General features: G+C 40.1%; 8 protein-coding genes across 8 annotated transcripts; 3 read left to right on the top strand and 5 right to left on the bottom strand.

The window, feature by feature from the left end:
- Positions 1 to 189: 189 nt before the first annotated feature.
- PTP1 (tyrosine protein phosphatase PTP1) lies at positions 190 to 1,218 on the bottom strand (the record flags this gene model as incomplete). The annotated part of the gene is made up of 1 exon (XM_018364069.1): positions 190 to 1,218. The coding sequence occupies one exon, from the start codon at positions 1,216 to 1,218 to the stop codon at positions 190 to 192; it is 1,029 nt and encodes a 342-aa protein (XP_018222870.1).
- Positions 1,219 to 1,678: 460 nt separating this feature from the next.
- On the top strand, positions 1,679 to 5,062 carry BRE4 (Bre4p; the record flags this gene model as incomplete). The annotated part of the gene is made up of 1 exon (XM_018364068.1): positions 1,679 to 5,062. One exon carries the CDS (start codon positions 1,679 to 1,681, stop codon positions 5,060 to 5,062), a length of 3,384 nt encoding a protein of 1,127 aa, XP_018222869.1.
- A 265-nt stretch (positions 5,063 to 5,327) lies between these two features.
- Positions 5,328 to 5,438, bottom strand: OST4 (olichyl-diphosphooligosaccharide--protein glycotransferase OST4; the record flags this gene model as incomplete). The annotated part of the gene is made up of 1 exon (XM_018364067.1): positions 5,328 to 5,438. One exon carries the CDS (start codon positions 5,436 to 5,438, stop codon positions 5,328 to 5,330), a length of 111 nt encoding a protein of 36 aa, XP_018222868.1.
- A 297-nt stretch (positions 5,439 to 5,735) lies between these two features.
- Positions 5,736 to 7,175, bottom strand: MFG1 (Mfg1p; the record flags this gene model as incomplete). The annotated part of the gene is made up of 1 exon (XM_018364066.1): positions 5,736 to 7,175. The coding sequence occupies one exon, from the start codon at positions 7,173 to 7,175 to the stop codon at positions 5,736 to 5,738; it is 1,440 nt and encodes a 479-aa protein (XP_018222867.1).
- Positions 7,176 to 7,282: 107 nt separating this feature from the next.
- Positions 7,283 to 9,700, top strand: GYP7 (GTPase-activating protein GYP7; the record flags this gene model as incomplete). The annotated part of the gene is made up of 1 exon (XM_018364065.1): positions 7,283 to 9,700. One exon carries the CDS (start codon positions 7,283 to 7,285, stop codon positions 9,698 to 9,700), a length of 2,418 nt encoding a protein of 805 aa, XP_018222866.1.
- A 330-nt stretch (positions 9,701 to 10,030) lies between these two features.
- Positions 10,031 to 10,534, top strand: YPD1 (Ypd1p; the record flags this gene model as incomplete). Its single annotated transcript, XM_018364064.1, has 1 exon — positions 10,031 to 10,534. The coding sequence occupies one exon, from the start codon at positions 10,031 to 10,033 to the stop codon at positions 10,532 to 10,534; it is 504 nt and encodes a 167-aa protein (XP_018222865.1).
- A 176-nt stretch (positions 10,535 to 10,710) lies between these two features.
- Positions 10,711 to 11,640, bottom strand: PHO13 (4-nitrophenylphosphatase; the record flags this gene model as incomplete). Its single annotated transcript, XM_018364063.1, has 1 exon — positions 10,711 to 11,640. One exon carries the CDS (start codon positions 11,638 to 11,640, stop codon positions 10,711 to 10,713), a length of 930 nt encoding a protein of 309 aa, XP_018222864.1.
- Positions 11,641 to 12,118: 478 nt separating this feature from the next.
- Positions 12,119 to 13,291, bottom strand: AIM6 (Aim6p; the record flags this gene model as incomplete). Its single annotated transcript, XM_018364062.1, has 1 exon — positions 12,119 to 13,291. One exon carries the CDS (start codon positions 13,289 to 13,291, stop codon positions 12,119 to 12,121), a length of 1,173 nt encoding a protein of 390 aa, XP_018222863.1.
- Positions 13,292 to 13,471: the final 180 nt, after the last annotated feature.

Raw genomic sequence — 13,471 nt, 5'->3', positions numbered from 1 at the left:
TTTTTTTTTTTTTTTTTTTTTTCAGTTGCGTGCTAAAACGAAAAAAAAAATTGCACCGTTTCCTAAATTCCGTATCCGATGACCTAGGGCTAGCTGTGGTGTATGGGATCTGTTGCCATAACGACAATACCTGAGAGGAAGTATACCAAACTAATGGGTGCTGCTTACGAAGGAGTCCAGGCATGGGCTTTATTTAGCTTTCTGTTGTCTGACAGAGAGGCTGTTAAGATATTTGGCGGCGTGATAGATGAACAGGAACTGATCCTTCGTCTGTACCATCTTCATTCTCTGCGAGCGCAATTGCAACACGATCTGCTCAATTAGGTCTCGTGTGTACTCTTCTGGATACTCTTCAGGGCGCCTTAGGGGTTGTGTGATATTTTTGAAGTCAAGGGTGTCATGCATGAGATGGTCGAGGGCAATGAACGTCCCCGTCCTTCCTACGCCTGCAGAGCAGTGCACTACGATCGGGTTCCCGCGAGAATTAAGGCTATGTGAATGAGCGCATAATTCCATGATGGGTATGACTTCCTCCGGCTTGTTCATGTCTTTCCAAAGATCGAAGTAGAAGTGATGCACAGTTTTGGCGGGCCCAACACTGGGGTCTGAGGGCGTTAACTTGATATCGGTGACCGTGTAGAAGTCTTTCACTTTGCGCTCACTCAAGAATTCTATCTGCAGATCGCAAGGAAACTCGGACCTGTCCCTGAACCCACCGGGGCCTTGCAATTGCGGTGCAACCCTGACCATATCGCCTTCACCGCCACGGGGCCAGTATTGGAAACACTTTTCCCTGTTATACTCGACCAAGGGCGTCACCATCACAATGACGATGTCGTCCAAGGGGCAGTTGTGGTAGCACATCTGCCAGAACTGTTCCCAAGTGTTCCTCGTTGGACCCTGGGTGGCAATGTAGTATCCCGGTTCGATACTCTGTCCGGGGACATCCACTTTTACGTAGGACGCATTAATGTAGTCATTCCCGGATACAGTCTTCAAGTGGACGCGGTTCCTTTCAAACGGCATGATGTTGACGTACCGGTTTCTGCAGTCATTGTGAGGTTTTACACTGACGCCCAGCGACCACCGGGAATTTGCCGTACCGTTGGTAGCTTCCCTTAATCTCGCATCTTCTTGGTTTTGTATGAACTTGAATTTCCCGAGTAGATCTGTGTCACGTTGTCTAATATACCATGGTCCAGCTGTCATCTCCACCATTTGCTAAGCTTAAACTAATCAGAGCTTTTCTTCAGAGCCCCTTCAATGTACTCTTTTCTTAGTAATTGTAAATATAGCTGTCATTTCTCTTATAGTGGAGCATAAGGAAATTTCACTATTATCTGAAGCCCTAAAAAAGCCTAAGACTTAAACAGTAGGTGACCTGAAAACAAGTCACGTGTAAACATGAAACCTAACTAAAACAGCTTTTATCCCTACAATTATAGATTAGGGCTCAAACAGAGAATTTTTGATTAAAACAAAAGCATTAGGTAAAAGGCGATATAATAATGATAGTGATAATTATATATAAATGTTGGTCAATAGATGTGCAGGTGTCCACTTTTTGAAGTCAAAGAAATATTGATTCAACTGAATTCCCTTTTATTCTCTACTTGTCCCGCCCGCATTCTACTAGGGAAGTATAAACGGTATAGTGCTTGAATTATCATAGTGCGTCATGAGTAGATATGAGCGAGATCGAAGTCCCGGTCATGACCCTGATATCGTGAAGGGTTCATACTCCCAAACGTCCCTTAGGTCACTACATGAATTAAATTACAGGCATCCTGCCGGTATAAGCGGGCTTAACTCTGCAGGAAGTCCGCAGCAGTCGGTGGCATCCTTATCGCAAATGCGGCTGGAAAGTTTAACTAAAGATAAAAATTGGGAGGAAGTGGAAGACTTTGGTCTGGAGGAGTTAAGAGACGGATTTTTCGATGCTGCATTTACTAAACCAGATAACAAAGGCAGATATCCGGACAGTGCCATCGGTGACGATGATGATACAGCAAGGAAAAAATTGCAGTCAAGTTTTAGTAATGTTTTCCACGACGTGTGGACGGCTGTCTATAAGCCAATCATCCGTTTCCCAAGGGACCTTAGGGAGAACTGGGTATCCTTATTCAAGTTTTTCATCGCCTATTTTGTTGCAATAGTGATTTGCGTCATCAGGCCGTCAGGTAAATGGGTTGGCCACGAATTCAGGTATTTTCTTCCTATTGCTGTACTCATACACCATCCGGTTAGAAACGTCGGTGTCCAACTGGAAATGACTTTAAGTTCCGTAATCGGCGCAAGTTTTGGCCTCGGGTGGTCCGCTTTGGCTTGGTATGTGTCCACAGCGACGAAACCAGCCGCTAACTACCAGGGTGGGATTCTATTCCAAAGTCTCACCATGGCTCTTTTTTTGGCCGTTTGGTTAAGATCTATTTATCGCCGTTTTTTCTATGTTGCTGTCTCGTTCTCCCTGTCTATTATTTTCACCCATACGGTCCGATTGGTCTCGTCTAAGAAAGATTTGCAATGGCAAATTTTTTGGGATTTCGGAATCTCTTACTTGTTTGGCCTCCTGCTATCTCTCTTGGTATGTGTATGCGTATCTCCACATGGTGGTAATGCCGAGTTGATGGAGCACTACACGGAGTGCCTACAAACCACAAAGTCTTTTTTAATGGCATTAGTTGATACAGACTTGGTTAATGACAAGGAAAAAATATACCAAGCACAAGTGAAAATGGTGAAAACTTTGAACATTGACCTGTCTCAAGGTTTTAGAGATTTCGTTAACCAATTGACGATTTCTAGGTTTGACCTTCAATCTTTGAAAAATTTAAGGAATTCCCTAACCGCGATGGAAACTTCGTTAAGAGTATTGCCCATTGCCCCCAAGATTTTTAGTGATATTGAGTTGAAAAAAATGTATGAAGAATTAGAGAGATACAGGTCGAACACTACTGACCCAAGTAAAGAGCAAAGTGTCAGCCCTGAATCTTCTGGTCTACCAACAAGAGAAAATACGCCCAATGCCTTCAATCCAATCAGCCCAGGACTTTTAAAAAATGAGATCTATATAAACGCCTTAAAGTCATCGTTTTCCAGAGGCATTTTCAATTTGATACTGGAAATGGTTTTTGTTTTGGAAAAAATATCAAGGGTATTGAAGAAATATGAATCTCAGACTCAAAAATATAACTCAGAGGAATGCGCGAAGATACTAGGTCATTCCAATTCTAAATTGAAGAGGAAAATTTATAAACTAGATGTTTGTTATAAGGATTTTGTTAACTCTAATTTGTTCTCACAGGAACTACTAAACGATGAAGAGTCTGTTGACATTTTCTTGTTTCTGAGATATTTAAGAAACTCTGCAAGGCAACTAGTTACTGTCATCCACGATTGTCAAGTTCTAGGTGAAAACATTCATTGGAGAGTTGCCCTCCCATCCTACCCTCTTTCTCGTGCCTTGACAAGATTACCGAAACAGTGTGTTCTAGATGAAGGTGCGGGAAATGTTCTTCACTACTTCGAGGCCAAACGTGATGTCGATGAAATTTTTGAAAGAGTGTACAACACTTATACGTCCAGACATAAGTATAATAAAGGCAAAGAAGAAGCATTAAGGTACGACTCAAGTGCCGATGACGACAATGCCGAATCAAAGAACAATAAAAGTCGTCTTATTTCCATAAGAGCCATTGACCATAATGACTTTAACTTCCATACCACTCACAACCCCTGGCGGTTTAAATTATGGAAATTAAGTAGGGTCATATCTGGGGATGAATGCAAGTGGGCACTGAAAGTTACCTTTTGCATGATCTTTTTGTGTTTGCCAGCCTGGTTACCTGAATCCTACCACTGGTATCAGGAACATCACTGCTGGTGGGCTCCTATTACATTTTATGTATTAGCTCATAGAAGGTATTCTGGTAACTGGACGTTAGTGGTACGAAGATTAATTTGTGGTATAATAGGTATCTTTTGGGGGTGGGCTGCAAATCAATCGAGACATTTCGGTAGCCCATATGTGATCTGTACATTTGCCGGACTAATTGTGGTCCCATTCAGTATCAACTTTCTAGTTTATAAAAATACCAAGTCAAGTTTCACCGCGTTAATGTGCTTTACTGTAATCGCTCTAGAACCATACAGCAAACCCGATAGACACCATAACTTATCGACGGCTGGTATATGGAAATGCACTTGGGTTACAGGGTTGGCTCTTATCATTGGGATTTTGATGTCGGTCCCCATCAATTGGATAGTATGGCCTTTCAGGGCCAGAACAGAACTAAGAGATAGTATATCATCTTTATTGGCACACTTAAGCCAATCGTACCAAACGGTGGCGGACCGTTATTTGTACAGAGATGCAGATGATGCACCCACTGATTTAACTTTTGCGTTCTCCCATATTCGTGAAGTCAGGCTGACTCAAAGTCTTGAAGCGATCAGAGAACTTTTGAAAAAGGCGCGTCATGAACCAATTCTTATTTCAAATTTCAGTCCTGAGAAATATATAAGTCTAATTGATTCATGCCAATTTTTGTTGTCCAAGATTATTGAATCTAGAATCTCAGGTGCATTTTTCGAAATATGGGACCAGGATTTCGATATCGAAACCACAAGAGCGTTGTTATCGTTACGGAGGGACAGTGTCTCATCTGTGATTTTTGTTTTTTACATCTTATCCAATTGTTTCAGGTCAAAGAACAAGATTCCGCGCTATTTACCAAACCCAATTATGTCACGTAAGAAGCTATATCACTTCATCAAGAAGTTCAGTGAAATGCAGGACCAATCACACTCGAATATAAATTCGGGATCCAATTCTATGGAAAAAAATTTATTCAAAAAGATATACCAGCAAAAGATTCCAAACCCAGGGCAGCAACAACTACCTCTGCCTTCGGTTGCTAACAGCACCGAAATAGATAGTGAAAAGATGCATTGGACCGAAGTTCACGGCATTGCATTCTCGAGAGCGTTTACGGATATATCTGAGGCATTGTACCAGGTAGCGAGCTGCGCAAAAGATATATTGGGCGAAGAAGACTTTTAGTATGTGTATTCGAACATATATAAGCATTTTTTCATTAATAATATTAAATATACAAACTAAGGAAGATGCGTTCATCCATACATAACTACTTATAGACTCTTTGCTTCAGAAAACTAAAAACAAAAAAGGGAGAGAGAATTAGCGCAGTAAAATCATGGGACATTGATTAAAAGTCAGCTCAGCGTTTTATACTCATACGTTTTCAGTAGGAATACGCTTGTAGTAATGTATAAAAATCGAGTAGGGCTGCTTGTTGCACGCATTCTCAGTTCTTAGAGGACATGGTGGAGTCAATGGCGTGGTAAATGACAATCAAAGTCATCATGAGGACACCAAAAGTGATGGCCAAGGTGTTCAACTGTTCATCTGAGATCATCTTTGGCTTGGTCTGTGCTGAGTTCGCTAGTCAATTGCTGCTCAAGCCGTCCTATCTTTTGTTTTGGAACGTTTTTAATTGTTTAACTTTCAAGTTCGAAATTTCGCTAAAACTCCGTATTACCCGGGACCCACCTATATCTGAAATCCATTACACTACACTATACTATGAAGTGATTATAATCTACACTATTGTCGAAACGTTACATATTATTTTTGTCATCGTGATACTATCCTGTCCGGCGTAGTCCATGCAATTTCGGTGTCTTCTGCAGGTAAAGTGGAGAGGTGTCCTCTTTCAGAACTTCATCTTCTTTTTCGTCATGTCGTTGTTGGTATCGTTAACATCACTGGTAAGAGGCTCGTCATTGTTCGTATTGGAATTAGCACTCGGTCCCAGAGTAGTGGTGTGAGGGGAGATTCCACTGTTGCGTCGCCTCTTTGAGTGAATGGGCTCGCCCACGGTGCCCTTCTTGTCGGAATCAATATACGCACTCAGGGCAGTCACAGGACTATCGATGTTCTTTTCGATTTGGAACTTTCGAAGATTTTTCAAAGTAGACATGACTGTACTTATCTGCATAATTCTCATTAGCCCCTCTTGAGTGCCGAATACGGAGACGTTTCTGAACACATCAAAGTAAGATCTTAGCTGTGTTATTGCTTCGAAGTTTTGGGGCACGTTTGTTCCATTACTTTCTGCGAATGAGTTTTCTTGTTCCTTGACATCCTCTTGTTTCAATTTGGAGAATATTTTCTCAATCTCTGATGACTTGTATTCATCACTCAAAAGCCTCTCCACCGAGTTCCATTCAACATCAGGGAAGAAACTATGCATAGATACGTCCAGCCAATTGATTTTCAAGTCAAGGTCAAACGCACCCTTTAACTGTGCGAAATGCGTGATATAGGAACCATCAGGATAATAATAAATAAGTGTAGCGCGGGGACAATTGAAGAAAATAGTAGAATTACTTAGAACTTGTGTCTTAAGTTGCAGAACTTTGATTTCCATTTTCACAATGCCAAATCTGCCCAGTGTAGAGCAAATTATGACGAACACAGGGATAACAAACTCAAATTCCCGATAATCAGTCATGGACTTCTTACTATACCTGATCACTGCATCAGGAGTGAAAACCCTCGATACCAGGTCCGTCCAAAACGAAAGCAAGGTTATCTTGTTCATTGCCATGTTGATTTCATTTATTACTTCATACAATTTCAAGGTCGCCAGGTTGGACAAATATTTTCTTATGTGGTATGGCACTCGTAACATCGGTAGAGATGCCGGAGATATAGGCTGTGGAGATGGTGCAGTAGCAGCAGCGGTAGCAGCAGCAGCTGCTGCTGCTGCTGCGGCAGCTGCCATGGGATGAGGGAAGGATGTCAGCGGTGTATACACTGGAATGGTCCCATTATTCGCAGCCCCAGCGAGATTAGTATTTGGCGCAGAGTTGTGGAAAGGCTGGGCCACTTGTGGTGGCTGATTGAACACTTGTTGGTCTGGCGAAGCTTGCGGAAACTGACTCCCCTGTGGTTGGCCTGGAAATGGTACTTGCGGAGGGTACACCGTGGGCGGTATACTCTGCTGCGCAGTGCGAGGAAAGTTCATATTGCCGTTTGGATAGGGATTGTTGTTGTTAACAATGAATGGCATGGGTACACCCTGAGAAGGCGGTTGCGGTGGGCCTTGGTACATAGCGTGGGCAGTGTTTAACTTTCTTTTGTACCTCATTGACTCTGTTGACTGTTATCTTTATTTCGCCATAGTAAATAATTTTAGCTGAGGCGGGAGCCCCACACAACAGGGAAAAGAAAATCCGAGAGGCTTAAACATAATATATGGGGAAAGGAAAAGGTCTACATAAAGAGAGGCGCATTTTAAAAAGATACTTCGAAGAATACCCGTCAACTAGTCGTATCGGATCCAATTTAGTATATTCAAATTACACAGTTACGTTTCTGAGATACAGGCCCCATCCTCCAGTCGAATTTCACAAGAGTCATCCGCACGTCCCCTTAATGAGTAAGCTATTGTTTTGCAAATCAAAGGTGTTTCTACATCCAACTAGTGATGCCAGAGATAACATAGCTGGTTTTCTACTACTTTCCGTAGAACCCAACCAACAATCTCATCAAACAGTCCTGCAATATATTCCGGAATCCAGCTTTTCCTCATCCGAGATAGCAAAACTGCTCACGTATGAGTCTAAGTTGGGAGTGTGTCCAAGTTCTACACCATTCGTCATTGAGAACTCAATAAGTTTTAGTAATCTGATCAATACCTCTTCAGACCAAGCCTTCCAGATTTCTCTGTCACAGATATACTGCATCCAATTTAGGCCTCCAAGCCCTAATGGGTGGTATGTTGGGTCTCTGGTTATATATCCTCTGGTAGAACAATTCACAGGATTTCAACCCCCTGTTCTATTTTTTCATGATCAAATCTGCCCATCAACAAAGGACAAGTTAATAAAGCTACGTGTATCTATGAATCCCTTCGATGACTCAGATGAGTTATATTGGGGTGGCGTGGATCTAAGAAACAAAATCAATGAGTTAACGGAGCTGAAGAAATCTAATCTAGAAACAGAGTTTTGGTTAGTAAATCCTACTTTGAATGATTTAAGGAATTTTGTCTCTAAGGATCTATTGGAAAGTTATAACAATCAGAACAAAAATAAAGCTGATCCTAGCACAGCTGGTGTAAAACTAAACGAGAAATTGCAAGAATGGAAGTGGAACGTAATGAGCAAAATAGCAGACGTTACTACCAAGTCAAGCAACTTTATTGACAGCTGGTTAACCAATAACTCTACAATTCAAAAATCACAAATCGACAACGAATACTTGCAAAAGCTTCTGAATAACGAGAAGGTTAAACAGATTGAGCAAGACTATGATTCTGCGAGAGTATATTTAGCAAACTGGTCACTGGGAGTAAAACAAGAAGCTGAAAGATACCAAAAGCAGAATAAACTATTTGATTCGTATAGAAACAACATCTTCAACGATTTGAATTTGACTGATGAATTAAATGACATAGAAATAAATAACGCCCTACAAAGACAATTTCCCCTAACCGAGGCGAAATGGAATTCGCTTTGGGATGAGAACGACGGGAGGCTGAGAGTCACAGTAAACGAAGTTAAAGATTTCATATTCCATGGTGGGCTGGAAAATAATGATTTGAGAGGAAAAGTTTGGGGGTTCCTTTTGGAGATATACCCTTGGGACTCTTCTCAAGATGAGAGATTACAAATCGATCAGAGTTTAGCTGCGGAATATGATCAACTAAAACTAACCTGGTCAAAGGATTTCTTACAGTTTGACGACGAAGATGAAGAAGAATATTGGAAGGATCAGATATTTAGGATATCCAAAGATGTAAGACGTTGCGATAGAAACTTGAGTATATTCCAATACAACACTGTTGACGGACTGCCACCGTTGTCTCAAGAGTCGCCTGAAAATGAAAACAACAAAGACAGTGTGGAATTAGCCGGCGAGGAGAGCGATGAAGCTGATGACGAGATTAAAAACCCGCATTTGATTCATCTACAAAACATCCTTACTACTTATAACGCATACAATACGAATCTAGGCTATGTACAGGGCATGACAGACCTTTTGTCGCCAATTTACGTTATCATGAAGGATGAATGGAAAACGTTTTGGTGTTTCACCCATTTTATGGATGTTATGGAGAGAAACTTTTTGAGAGACCAAAGTGGTATTCATGAACAAATGTTGACCCTTGTGGAATTAGCTCAACTGATGTTGCCTGAATTGAGCGAACACCTTAACAAGTGCGATTCAGGAAACTTGTTTTTCTGCTTTAGAATGCTGTTAGTATGGTTTAAGAGAGAATTCGACATGCAAGACATCATGCATATTTGGGAGAATTTTTGGACCTTTTTCTATAGTTCACAATTCCAATTATTTTTTATGTTGGCGATCTTGCAGAAAAATTCACAAGCTATCTTACAGCATTTAAACCAGTTCGACCAAATATTGAAATTCTTCAACGAACTTGACGGGAAGTTAGATTGGAACGATCTGATGGTTAGAGCTGAGCTATTGTTCAAGAAATTTGAAAAAATGATGCAAGTTATGGAAAGAGATCTGCAAAGTTCAACATCCTCTTCGTCGTCCACTTCCGGTGTATTGCCCTGTCAAAGTGAAAGATTGAACCTGCTTCTGTCCAAAAAACCCATCATCAAACGTGAAGGGAAAAGAAGCAAGGACTCCATTAAATAATGGTAAATAGAAGTAGAATACTACGTATGCAATACAGGGAAAACCGTTCGTTTATGAAGCTTATTACTATAAAACACTTTGTGTGACCCGCCCCAGTCGGAAAAATTGAAAGAGAAAATTACATGAAAAGTTTAATGGATTTTATCAAATTTAACTAGTTTTTATTTGGGAGCATGTTTTTTTAATTTGAAACACATTAGTACAAACAATTCTTGCGATTTGGATCAGCAGAACTTACTATTTGTGTAAAGATTTTTATTTTTTAAAGAAAAATAGCTAAAAAAGAGTAGCCACCCACGTTTCCGGAAACAAAAGAATAAATATACAATTATGTCTACCATCCCACCCGAGATCATTAATTGGACAATTTTGAACGAAATCATATCGATGGATGACGATGATTCCGATTTCTCTAAGAGTTTGATTATTCAATTCATCGACCAGGCACAAACCACTTTTGCCCAGATGCAACGACAGCTGGACGGCGATAAAAATCTCACAGAATTAGATAACTTAGGGCATTTTTTAAAGGGCTCTTCTGCAGCTTTAGGTTTACAAAGAATCGCGTGGGTTTGCGAAAGAATCCAAAACCTGGGCAGAAAAATGGAGCATTTCTTTCCCAATAAGGTTGAATTAATCAATACTCTAAGTAACAAATCGGTCATCAATGGAATCGATATCAACGAGGATGACGAAGAAATGAAGATACAGGCGGATAATACACATGCTGATTCCATATTTTTGATTTTGATAGCTAAGGCTTTGAATCAAGCTAGGTTAGAGTTCAAACTGGCGAGAATTGAATTATCGAAATACTATAACACTGATCTATGATTTTTATCATCCACCTACAACCCTTGGAAAAGCCTTTTCTCCTTTAGTACATATATATAACAAATATACAACTTACACAACATCTACGAACCTATATAGTCTTATTTTTTTCTCATTGAAAAGAAAATTTCATCATGAACTCTTTTTCAGTTTTACTTTGGTCTCTTTGTAGTTCATTATTGGGTCATGGTGTAAATGTCACCCAGTTTGTCAATGTAAAATTTAGGTCTTGGATAGTCAGCTGAAATTTCCAAGGCCCTTTCTTCAGTTTCAATACCACTCAAAACTAATAGTGTGCCGCCTAATCCACCTTCGACACCAAATTTCATATCGGTATTCAACCTATCACCGACCATACAACATCTTGATTTGTCTAAGTTGAAAGCTGACACAATGGTATTCAGCATATTCATGTTTGGTTTACCACAATAAGATGGTCTTCTATTGGATGAGAATGCCAATGATTCGATCATGGAACCAGCACCGGGAAAGGTGTGCCCCTTTTGTGGGAAGGTGGAATCTACGTTCGTACCCACAAAATGGACAGTATCCTTTTGTAAATACTGTAGTGTAACAGCCAAACGATGGTAATTTACTTTCGTATCTAACCCAGCAATCACACAATTAACGTCCTTATCAAGGCCGTCGACCAGAAATGGTGATTCACTTGCGCTGAATGGTACATCCAATCTCGAATCGTTACCTCCAAGAGACTCGTACCCCATTAGTTTCAATTCTTCGCCAATACCACTCTCACCGAATACCCAAACTTTATCTTTGCCAGGTTGTAACTTCAAAAAATCACGAACGTAAACAGCTGATGCATAACCAGAAGTGAAGATTTGTTCTTCTTTAACGTCGATACCGAAGGAGGCAAACTTCTTTGTGTATGCTAAACGAGACTTAGTGGAGTTATTAGTCACAAAGATCAATTGCTTCCCTAACTGTTTCAAAAGATTCAAGATCTCTTGGGTGTATGGTAGCGCATGCGAACCTAGCCACAAGACACCATCGCAATCGAACAAAAATGTATCATATCTGTTCAAGAACTCTTGAGCAATGTCTTTGTTGGTTATCTTTACCGGTGCTTCTTTTTGTGCAGTCATTGTAAACGTTATTGTACTGGTATGGCAGTGGATATATGTCTCATTTTGTATTATATCTCGAGCTAGAAGTTCACGTCTAGCCTTTATTAATTAATTGCGTCAATTAATCTTAGAAATTTCACTAAAACGGAAAGGAAACAGAGGCGGAAAAAAAAAATAAATATTCAATAGATAAGGGTCGTGTTGATTGAGAGTTAAATTTAATATTTAAAGACTTGTGAGAAGAATGACTCGCGATTACGATCGCAATAAATACTTGTTTTCTAACAGGTGAGCTATTGCAAAAGATATCATTCTATGTGCGCGTGTCTCTATTCCAAATAATTTTGCGCGGTAAGAGAACACGCATATACTGTTCTCTTGTTTTGCTCAAGCAGGTAAGCATGTCTATCAACCTACCTGTTATCAATATATAAATATATACGGTATTTCTTGTTTACTATGTCGAATTATCGCTGAACCATTCGGATACTGTTTTTTAGATTAATGACGATGCCATGAACATATCGTCCAGGTTGAGTAAATCAGAACCCAAATCGTGGAAGATTTGGTGAGAAATGGTCTTAACTGTGTTAAAAGGCCAGGTTGGGGCCCCCCAAATTCTGGTTGTTAGCTTCAACGCATGGGCCTCGTCAATCACCTTCTTGGCACAAGTAATCTCATCCGAACCCATATGGCCTCTTAACAATACCTTCCAATGATCAGAACCGCAATGTCTCATTAATTCGTTGAAGGATACAGTCGTAGTGACGGAAAGGTTAGAGTACTTGGGTTCCAAATCTAATAATGGTGCATCCAAGAACGCAAATCTTTGGTTAGAGTTGAAATAGCCGTCATCATTTCCGTTATCTAAAACCTCTAGCGACGTTGGATAATTGCCTGTTAATATTACTGTAATAGGGTTCCAAGAAACTTCTTCCTTTTTCATGTCGTAATACGTTAGATAGCCGGAGTCGATCAAAGGCTTGAAATACTTTTGCATCAATAATTTGTAAGTCAGTTCATTGTCATCGGACTTAAAATCAATATAAAAGAAAAGTGAAGTTTCAGGCGAATTGAAGAACACACCGTTCTTACTATCGGAAAAAGAATCTTGACAATTGACCTCATCTAATATTTTTGAAAGAGGGCCCGTGTACAGTTTATCTAGTGTCAATTCGACTGGGTCCAAAGAAGCTTCGTTATGGCCCACGGCTAGTTCTTTTCCGTCTATATTCCACACGTCTGCTTCAGTACTTCTTGCACCATACGCTAGACCTTCAAAAAGCGGTAGCTTTCTCCAGTAATCATTGTGAGAGTGAACTGGCATGGGATTAACATCTTTGTTCAGTTTTGCAATAGCTGAGTTTGCAGGTGAGCACTTTTTTGAATTAGCACCACGTAGGATATACTCTTTAAAAACATCATAATAAAAAGAAGAGCGTTTATGATGAACTTTCTCCTCAGAAAAACCTAAAATTGCCAAGTTATCCTGGAAGAACTGTAACAAAGAGTGACCAGTTAGCCCGAAGTTATCTACAGTGGAAAATTTTTGATCCTTTAACTTCTCCCAATTATTCAATGACGGATTCCTTCCCTTGCTTGAAAACAAAGCACACACGGCAACGACATATCCAATAAGGATAGCCAAACAGCTTTTCAGTCCCAACATTACCTTGAGAGTACTTATCTCTTATCTTGGTTTGATCTTATCTGAAATCATGTATTATGACCATTCACTAATTTATCACTCGGAAGTTCAGATAATAAACAGTCTCGGGTTATAAAAGGGAGAAAGATAAGAAATCTAAAACAGACATTTAGGGTAAAGTATTTTTTTTCTGATGGATAA

Source organism: Saccharomyces eubayanus, chromosome IV, assembly GCF_001298625.1.
Source record: "Saccharomyces eubayanus strain FM1318 chromosome IV, whole genome shotgun sequence".
Taxonomy (NCBI): Eukaryota; Fungi; Ascomycota; class Saccharomycetes; order Saccharomycetales; family Saccharomycetaceae; genus Saccharomyces; species Saccharomyces eubayanus.
Note: the sequence above shows the minus strand (reverse complement) of the source record. Positions and strands in the feature narration are given on the sequence as shown.